The sequence below is a fragment of the Poecilia formosa genome, unplaced genomic scaffold (assembly GCF_000485575.1).
Source record: "Poecilia formosa unplaced genomic scaffold, Poecilia_formosa-5.1.2 Scaffold112, whole genome shotgun sequence".
NCBI lineage: Eukaryota > Metazoa > Chordata > Actinopteri > Cyprinodontiformes > Poeciliidae > Poecilia > Poecilia formosa.
The window spans coordinates 710,359-719,615 of record NW_006800051.1 but is presented as its reverse complement, the minus strand read 5'-3'; the positions used below and the strand labels follow the sequence as shown (position 1 = coordinate 719,615).

General features: G+C 40.2%; 1 protein-coding gene across 5 annotated transcripts; it reads right to left on the bottom strand.

Moving 5' to 3' along the window:
* Positions 1-334: 334 nt before the first annotated feature.
* On the bottom strand, positions 335-9,025 carry gsk3aa (glycogen synthase kinase 3 alpha a). 5 transcript variants are annotated; one of them, XR_001663071.1, is made up of 12 exons: positions 8,665-9,024; positions 5,473-5,558; positions 4,616-4,717; positions 4,443-4,526; positions 4,013-4,123; positions 3,811-3,941; positions 3,537-3,741; positions 3,154-3,249; positions 2,795-2,981; positions 2,637-2,714; positions 1,383-1,506; positions 335-1,222 (listed from the first exon to the last, which is right to left on the bottom strand). XR_001663071.1 is itself a non-coding variant. In XM_007559988.2 (11 exons), exons 1-11 carry the CDS (start codon positions 8,837-8,839, stop codon positions 1,445-1,447), a joined length of 1,317 nt encoding a protein of 438 aa, XP_007560050.1. In that variant the 5' UTR covers positions 8,840-9,024; the 3' UTR covers positions 335-1,444. The 5 variants fall into 5 exon arrangements, 2 of the variants coding, with proteins under 2 accessions (XP_007560050.1, XP_016530792.1); XR_001663069.1 differs by having other exon boundaries at positions 335-1,351; positions 1,388-1,506; XR_001663070.1 differs by having other exon boundaries at positions 335-1,353; positions 1,394-1,506.
* Positions 9,026-9,257: the final 232 nt, after the last annotated feature.

Genomic DNA, 9,257 nt, shown 5'->3' with positions numbered 1-9,257 from the left:
CCAGTCGTTTCCAATCAGAAGTGTTTGAGAGTTTTAACGTTAAGTATTTTTGTGTTGTAAAGTTGTTAAACTCGCTAACAGATGCTAACTGATATTAATAATAATAATATCCAGTGTTTAGGTTTTCACACTGGCAGGAGTTAGCTCAATTTTAGCTTTTATTTAAGAGTTTTAGGGTCATACTCAGAAAAAATAAATAAAATTACAAGATAAAGTCAAAATGAGAATTAATTCATAAACTTGTGTGAGAATAAAGTCATACAAGAATAAAATTGTAACATTTAATTTCCCTCTGGGATCAATAAAGTATTTTTGAATTTGAATTTATTCTCGTTTATTTTTTATTTTCTTAGAGAGGCCCTAATACTCCCTCATATATTTTTCCATGTATTTAAGGCTGAATTAATGTAAAACTCTGTTAACCTGTCATTTTAAAGCAACGTCTCCAACAGACCAGTCTTGTCTTTCTTTTGGCATTTAAACAACCTGAGATGTGGAGCGGCATTCAGCAGGGTTCATATCCAGACCATTTCATTTCTACATCTTACTCCATTTTCAGCCATAAAAAATAAGAATCAAATAAAAAACACAGGCTGTTCGGTCTTTGCACGCTCAGACGGATGTTTTAGCGGCACAAAAATCGGGTGCAGAACATTCCAAATCAAGACAAATCCGATGCGTTTAAAGACGAAATTAGTCAGAAACAGCCAAAGGCGTCACTGGAAGTCATTTTGCAAAGCGTTTCAGATTGAACATTGGTCTGGTGTTCAATGTTCAATCTGAACATTGAACACCAGACCAAACCAAGTGTGGTTTGTGTTCAGCAAACCACACAAAAAGCTCAACTGCATGTTGCTAAAAGTGCTAACTTTTCAACAAATTCACTTCATCCTAAATTAAAACTAAAATCAAAAGTAAGAGGTGAGAAACACGACTAAAGTGGATCTCTGTGGCTGCTGCTGCCGCCTGCCCAACTGATCCTAGTCAGGAGGTTTTCATTTACACCAAAACTCTGGGTTGGATTTTCCAAACATCGCGGTTCTAAAAACACGCAAGAATAAAAAATTATCTGATTTTAAAAATAATCAACGTTTGACCACATGGCAAATAAATAAAAACAAAACGCGGATTAAAAACGTTCTTTTCAGAGGACCAGCCCCCACTATTGAACCTCCTCGTTCCACCACACCAGGTGTGCGTGTGTATGTGTGGGTGTGTGTGTCTACAACAACCTCCTGCCGTTTCCATCCCGGCAGCTAAAGAGCTAACAGTCTTAACAGATTTACTGTACAGAGACAGATTATAGAGAGGACAGAAAGCAGCAGAGAGAGCTTGTGTGTGTGTGTGTGTGCGCGCGTGTGTGTGGGTGTGTGTGGGCGCGCGTGTGTGTGGGTGTGTGTGTGTCTGAGAAAGAGAGGCCTGCAGGTAGTCGTTGGTTTGCCCTTCACATGCTGTTCACGGGTCCAGGAAGCAAACTGTGGTGAGATGAATCTGAACCGGGACCATCTGAGGAAACACACAGCGAAACGATTGTTGTTGTTGCAATGCTGCCATCTTGTGTCCAAAAACAGCAACAACATGCATCTCGTCTCACTAATAAACACAAAAAGGCCACATTCACTCACTCCCATTCATACTTTTTAAAATCTCTGTTACCTCGGCAACCCTTCCCTACCGATCAAATTCAACTGAAACTGAAATTGTGGTCTGAAATCAGTGTTTTTTTTCCACTCTCCTTTAGGGCTGAAATGATTAATCAATTAACTGAAATAACTGTCAATTAATTTAGTAACTGATCAATAGTTAACTGGCGAACACAGACTCAAGAAAAGGCAGTTTGCTGAAAGGACACAATCAGGGCTGTAATTAGGTCAAAACCTAATAAAAATATAAGTATTTAGCAATCAAGATAAAAAAAAATCATTTTCTGTGTGTAAATATGTTCAACTCGAACCTCCTCTGGTGGCATGGCCATGTTAGCTTATAGCATGGCAAAAATGTTTTGTTATAAGTAAAAATCAATCAGTGGAACTAGTGCATTTTTAACCAATATTAAGGGATTATTGATCTAAAACAAACTCCTATATTTGGCAGAAATTGTTTCCTGTCACCAAGTTATTTCCACCAGAAACTAAACCAAAAATACTTTTTGCAGTACTTTAATGGGGACAGAGAGGTTGGTGAAAGTTCCATCCATCCATTTTCTTTATACCTTGTCCCCTAGTGGGGTCGGGAGGTCCTGGTGCCTCTCCAGCTAACGTTCTGGGTGAGAGGCGGGGTCACCCTGGACAGGTCGCCAGTCTGTCGCAGGTTGGTGAAAGTTGATCAATGTAAATAAGCATGGGCCATTTTTAAATTATATTGGCCTAGTCAAAGTTCAGGACTACTTAACTTCAACTAAGAATCTGTGGAAAGACAAATTGTCTTTACCTGTCAGGGGGAAGTGATAAGAAATGCATGCCACACTTTTCAGATTTTAATTTGCATAAGTTTTTGAGAACTCCATTCTTTAGACTTTATTTTAGCTTCATGTCTGCCCACCAAATAAAATCCAAATCAGGTGCGATTTCAGAGGAGTCGTGGGTATTTCTATGATATGACAGGATGATGATTAAATGACAAAAGGGGTTTCCCACCGTGGACAGAAGCAGCCGTATGCGAGCGAGCGTGAGGAGGGATGAGGATCGAGTTCAGCTGAGGCTGGATCGAGAGCTCTGCACATAAAAGCAAACACCAGACTCCTCCTTAAGATGCAGAAACTGAGGCGGACGGTGAGGATGAACGCGGCTCTGACCTGTGGTGCTGAAGTTGAAGAGCAGGGGCAGCTCGCGTCCGCTGGGCAGCCGCGCGTTCGGCTGGCGCAGCTCGTCGAAGAAGGCGTGGGCGCAGGCCTCCAACGGGGAGAGGCGCGACGCCGGCGTGTACTCCAGCAGCCGGGAGCAGAGGGTGATGGCCTCCGGAGAGGTACGAGGTTTAAACACCTGAAAAGAGGAAAAAAAACCGATGCAATCAGGTGGTTCCACCTACAGAGGGCGCCAAAGAGCTGAAGGGCTGCATATTATTCCAAACTCAAAGTAAAAATTTGAAGCTACTGAAATTAAAAACAAACATGCTTTAACCAAAAATTCAAAACTTGTTTTTAGTGTTTCTCACCTTGGTCCATGGATGAGCTTTGATCTGTGGGAACTTGAACTCTGTGTAGTTTGGGTTCATCTCTCGTATCTGTTCCCTCGTTGGCGTTCCCAGCACCTTAAAACCAACCCAACAAAAATAATTAAAATATTAATTATGTAAGAGGCTTAAAATCAAATTCAGCATGAATTCCTGAAAAACGAAGTAATATGGAGTCACATTCCTGCCAAGAACCAAAGAAATAATGGAAGAAAGGACTGATGAAAGAGTAGCTCTGTTTTCCATTTATCTGCAGGCCCATGAACGCATCACGGCAAGCGGTAAACCAAAACACTCCTCTGGGTTTTTTTGGCAGCAGTGTGACTCCATACATGCATGAATCAAAGGTCAGAGGTCAGCCTCACCTTGATGATCTCCACCAGCTGGTCGACGCCGCTGTCCCCGGGGAATATGGGCTGACCCAGCAGCAGCTCCGCCAGCACGCAGCCGGCCGACCAGATGTCGATGTTCGCCGTGTAGTCGGTGGCGCCGAAGATGAGCTCCGGGGCGCGGTAATACCGCGAGCAGATGTATGACACGTTGGGCTCGCCGCGAATCAGCTGCTTGGCACTGAGGGCAAGGACAGAAAACCATCAAAATGGCAGAAACACTTAGAGACCACTGTCGCCCGCCACTCACCTGCCGAAGTCGCACAGCTTGAGGACGGCAGTTTCCGGGTCGACCAGGAGGTTCTGCGGCTTGATGTCTCGATGGCAAACGCCCTGCGAATGGATGTAGGCAAGGCTGCGAAACAACTGGTACATGTAGACCTGAGCAGGGAAAGACAGCCGGTCACATCAGGAAGGAAAACGAAACTTCTGATGTCTGATGACGTTTTTACCTTCACATAAATGATGGGAATGATGCTCTTGGTTTTGTTGAAGTGCCGGGCGACCCGGTAGACCGTCTCAGGGACAAAATCCAGCACCAGGTTGAGGTAAACCTCATCTTTCTGTCACGGAAAGAAAAGATGTAGGAGATAAAAACAAAACAAGCTGCCAGGAAAGATTTACGTCAATTTGTTTGAAGCTAAATATTCCAAAAACATTAAGAGAATCTTAAAACATGAGAATGAAAACATGTTTACAGGAATCCATCATGGCTTCGGTTTATAGCAACAAACTACTGAACCACTGAAGAGCAAGGTGCACTTTCTACACGTCTACTGATCATAAAGCCATTTTAAAGCAGAAAGACAAAAAGACAGAAGAAAAGACTGGCAGCTGAAAAGACGGATGGACATTTCCCCCAAACCGGAGGAGGAGCCGAACCTTCTCGCCGCTGGAGTAGAAGAAATATCGCAGACGGACGATGTTGCAGTGATCCAGCTTCCTCATGATCTGTAACTCCCGGTTCTGGAAAAAAAAAAAGTGAGAAAAACAAATGAAGTTTTTCAGAGTAAAAGACCCAACAGATTAAAATAAAGTCCAGACCAAAGCTTCACCTTAAACCTCTTATCCTGCAGAACTTTCTTAATGGCCACCATCTCCTGGCTGTCGATGAGCCGGGCCTGGTACACGACGCCAAACGATCCATTCCCAATAACCTGCCGGGATTTACAGAACACCAGTCAGACCAGTAAAGGCTGATGGGAGCTGCTGGGTTCTGTGGTCTATTCTGGAATCTATTAAAGCAACAGAAAACTCGACCAACAGCTTCATCACTATGACTTAATTTTATAATTTATTTCCAGGTACATAGTTCTAATAGTATCCATTTTATTTTATTCCATTATCCTTTAATTTTTTTCATATTCTGTATTTATATAACTTTATTTAGTCGTATACATTTTCTCCTGTCCTGTTTTTCCTTAAATACATAATATCATTACAAAAAATTAATTATGAAATAAAAAATTAACTAATTATTAAAACAATACAATAAATAATAGTGATAATGTTTCACACTTTATAATCAAATAAACTTCTTTTTTATCTTTGGATGCAATATTTGGTACATATTCATCAAGCCATTTATTTATTTATACATTTATTGCCAATTTTGTCATGATTTGTTCTCCATACAATAATACTGTAGCTTCTGCAAACTCCCATCAGAAATTACACGTTTGACTTCATAGGAAAAATAAACTGAAAATGTTTAATTTAAAGCTCCAAGCCACAAATCAAAGTTTTATTTGTTTATTTACCACCCAAGAAATACATCTGGATGGAGAAGTTTTCCTATTTGCAGCTAAATAAATCATTAAAAGTCTTTGGCATTATTTGCAGTCCGACATTTCAGTGACCTGGAACATTTGGCCGTGATTAAAGAGCGAAAGAGAGCAGAGTAAACAGCCACCTTGATATCGGTGTAGGAGACTTCCTGTGGGCGGTCTGGACCCTGACCCGGCGTCGCTACGACCGTCGTCACCTTCCCAATGTCTCCTAGGCAACAAGCAACAACAGGTTTAATCAAACATCTAGGGATAAAGTCTAAAAGATGTTAAAGATAAGATTATTATGGATTAAATCTCTGGACCTTCTCTCTGCTTCCTGGAGGAATATTTAAGTTGGATGGATTTTAATACACAGAGTGGCAGAGTTCATATTCATGGCTGTGTGACTAATTAACCTGGGAAGCCGCAAAAATAGGCCAACATTGTCTTTATTCTGCAGAGCTGCGTTCAGTGATGCCAGCCAGCATTTAAAAGGATTATTCTGTCACACAATCCAGCTTCAAAGGAAAAGTCCGACGTCTAATTAACTAATTTATAGAGGAAATATTTTATTTCTTGTAATGCCAGCTGGAGCTAATTTATTGACTCATTCAGGGATGCAGCCATGTGTGGCAGAATGAGGAGTTACTTCAAGAATATTTCATATGTTTACATTTTACAATACATTTCCTTAGGTTTGTTTTTATGTGTATATCAATTCTGAGGGGAAAAAAAGAGGAAAAAAAGTCAGAATTATGGAGAAAAAATTTGAAAATATTTGAGAATAATGAATTATGATAAAAAAAAGGTGAGAATTATGAGAAATTCAAATCTGAGGAAAAAAGCAATTTTACAAAAAAGTGAGAATTATTTTTTTTAATGTAGGTAATTTTTATTTGAACAGTCATTAAAGAGACACTCCCCTTTAATATCACTGAAAAGCTGCCATTTTGAGAAATGCTGCAAACTTTTGACACTCGGTATGAACTAATTAGTTTGCACTACCTGCCCCTTTTCCCTGTTTTCCCTGTCGAAGCTGAATGGTTATTTCTTGAAATGCAATTTTCATAATTAATTTTAATTAATGGTATTTTGGTTGTTTTATTGATTTAAAATGTTTTCCAGTTCCAGTGTTAAATGTTCTTTAGAAATCAGTGCTTTTTCTATTATCTTTGGGTGAGTATACTTAAACTAATAACTAGTATTTTGGCTGAAAATTGTGTCAATATTATAATTTCTGGGATAATTTTTGATCATGACAGGCTGACATGGTAAACCATCATCAGTCCATGAAGGTTATCTAACCCTAACACTGCTGGTATCGGTATCAGTTAACTAGGCTCACTGAGTTCTTTACCCAAACTACAAGGTTCATCCTCTGGACAAACATAAATAAGTAGATAAGAAGTAAAATGCTGGTTGCTGTGCCATTTTTTGATATCAAATTCCACTTTTTCCTCAGTTTTGGAACTTTTTCTACAGCCTTTAATATTCTCAGTCATAAACCGTACCAAAGGGTTTGTTGTAGGTTTTAATCTCCATTTTCTTCCAGGCTCTGCAGCCTTGAAAAACCTTTAAAACCTTAAATTACTGGGAAGAAATGACCACGCTGCAATTTTCAAAGCTACATATTTCCATCAAGAGAAACAGGAAATGCTTCAATCCCTTTTTTCTACCAAACTACAGGAAAAACCTACTTCAACTTCACTCATAGCGACTTAAAGATAAACATTCCTAATATACGTTGACCCATCCTCAATGTTCACAACATTTTTGTGCATCTAGTGTTGTTTGACTGCTTCTTTATATCCAAATCTGTAAAAGTAATTGTTTACCGCTTCCAAATACCTAAAATGCAAAGAAATAAAGGTTTAAGATTTTACTGATTTAAACACAAGATGCACAACATTAGACAATCATTCAATATTGTGTTTAGGACTGTCACAATACATCTGGATGATAAATTGTCCCAGAAATAATTGCGATAAATGATAATATTGTCTGTGATATCTGCCTATCTTCAGCTCTCGACATACCTGCATTTTTCTGTGACTTTTAGCATTTTGGGTGATCTTAACTGTGTCTGACATGAACAACAGTGGCCAATATTAGCTGGCTAACACTTTGAATATATTAGCAATAATAATAATAATCCTTGGCAACATGCATATTGCACACAGATCCTGCAATGACAATATATTTGTGTTATATTACTGGAGCTAACACATGCTAGCACAATCTAGCTGAAGGATAAATTGAACCATGTGGATTTTATTAGGAAAACACAACGAATCTAGAGATTCTAGACACAAGCAACTTACTTGAGCTTTGAATACTGTGACCACGCCTTACTTGATTCACTCACAATACAGAAATGATAAAATCTAGACTGAATTTTAGCCTCTTATGTAAAGGTATATTATTTGACAAATAAAGTTTTCCAAGAAATTGCTACTGTAAAATATAGTCTTTTCTGCCCAGATATTGAATTATTAAGATGTCAGGACAGTCATGAGACTTCTTCAGTCAGAGGCTTCTTCAGATTTGTTGCAAGACTGACTGCTACCACAAAGACTCTTTGAATGTACTGTGATGACATTGGATACTACATTTAAAATGGATTTCATATTAGTTTCAGAGTAAGGAAACAAACTCATTGAAATCCCAGAAGACATCAGTGTTTTGAAGCTGGACGTGCATCACTTGCATCCTCCAGGCGTCGGCCACCTGCTGCCGAGTCTTCGCCCCACAGGTGACCTTGGTGGGTGAGCATCAGTCCGCCCTGACCCAACCCCAGGCGAGTCAGACCGACAGCTGATGCCCCTCTCACACGAACACCAACAAAAGAGCCCAGCCGATGCTGCATCCAAGTTATCCGAGCCTGGCTTTGCCACAAAGAACCACCGACTAATTCATGTTCTCACTCCCATCTGACCCCAGTAAAATTAACCCGAGCCCCGCTAGACATGGTTTTATATTTTAAATTCAGATGATCACCTGATAGCCTGGCGTTATAATAATCTTCTGAACTGGAGTCACAGCGGAGGGAGGAGGCGATATCATCCGGACCGGGAACTAACAAAACAAGTGGCTAAAACAGCCAGGCTAGCTAGCATGCTAATAAGTTCGTTAGCATAGTAACTATTCCAACTGGAAAAAAACCCTGCCTTGCTAACGAACTTGTTAGCAATCTTGTTAGCATGCTAGCTATTCGTTACACACAGAGAAAATGACTTTTCTCTGTATCTAGTTATTTTTCAACATTAAAATTGCTACTGTAATATATGCATGGGATAAAAGTTGAAGCTAAGAAATAATAGGTATAAATAACTCACTGGAAAGCTTAAGGTTCGAGCATCCCGACGAGCTGCTGCCGGAGGCCTGCGGGACCCCGGACTTTCCTGTGCTGCTCCCCACGGCAGCGGCTGATCCGGCGGAGGCTGCAAGGGCTCCTGGAACACCTGGCGGCTCAGCAAACGAGCTGGTCCTGGGCCGCCCGCTGCCGCTCATATCTCTGAGCAGAGGTCAGAGTTATTTTTCCCACTGTTTTCAGCTTAGTGACTAATAATTATGAACAACCGGCAGCGAATAATGTTATAAAATAGCGCTCCAGTTGCCGCCGCCAGCTGTCTGGGCTGAAAGCTGTTGCTAGACACCTAGAAACGGAGCTCCCGCAATGCCACTTGGGAAATGGAGTACGAAGCTACTGAGGCTGCTTTAAACCCTCAACAATTTGAGCATTTATTATTAAACAAAATATTAAATATAAAACAAAAAAAATTCACATTTACGACTCCCAAACATCCCAATTTAAGCAGTAAACCTATAGATCATATACCCCTACTTTAGGGCCACTGCAAATGGAAAAAATGAGAACATTTCCACCAAAAAACTCAGAAACATTGAGATTAATTTCTGAAATTTTCTG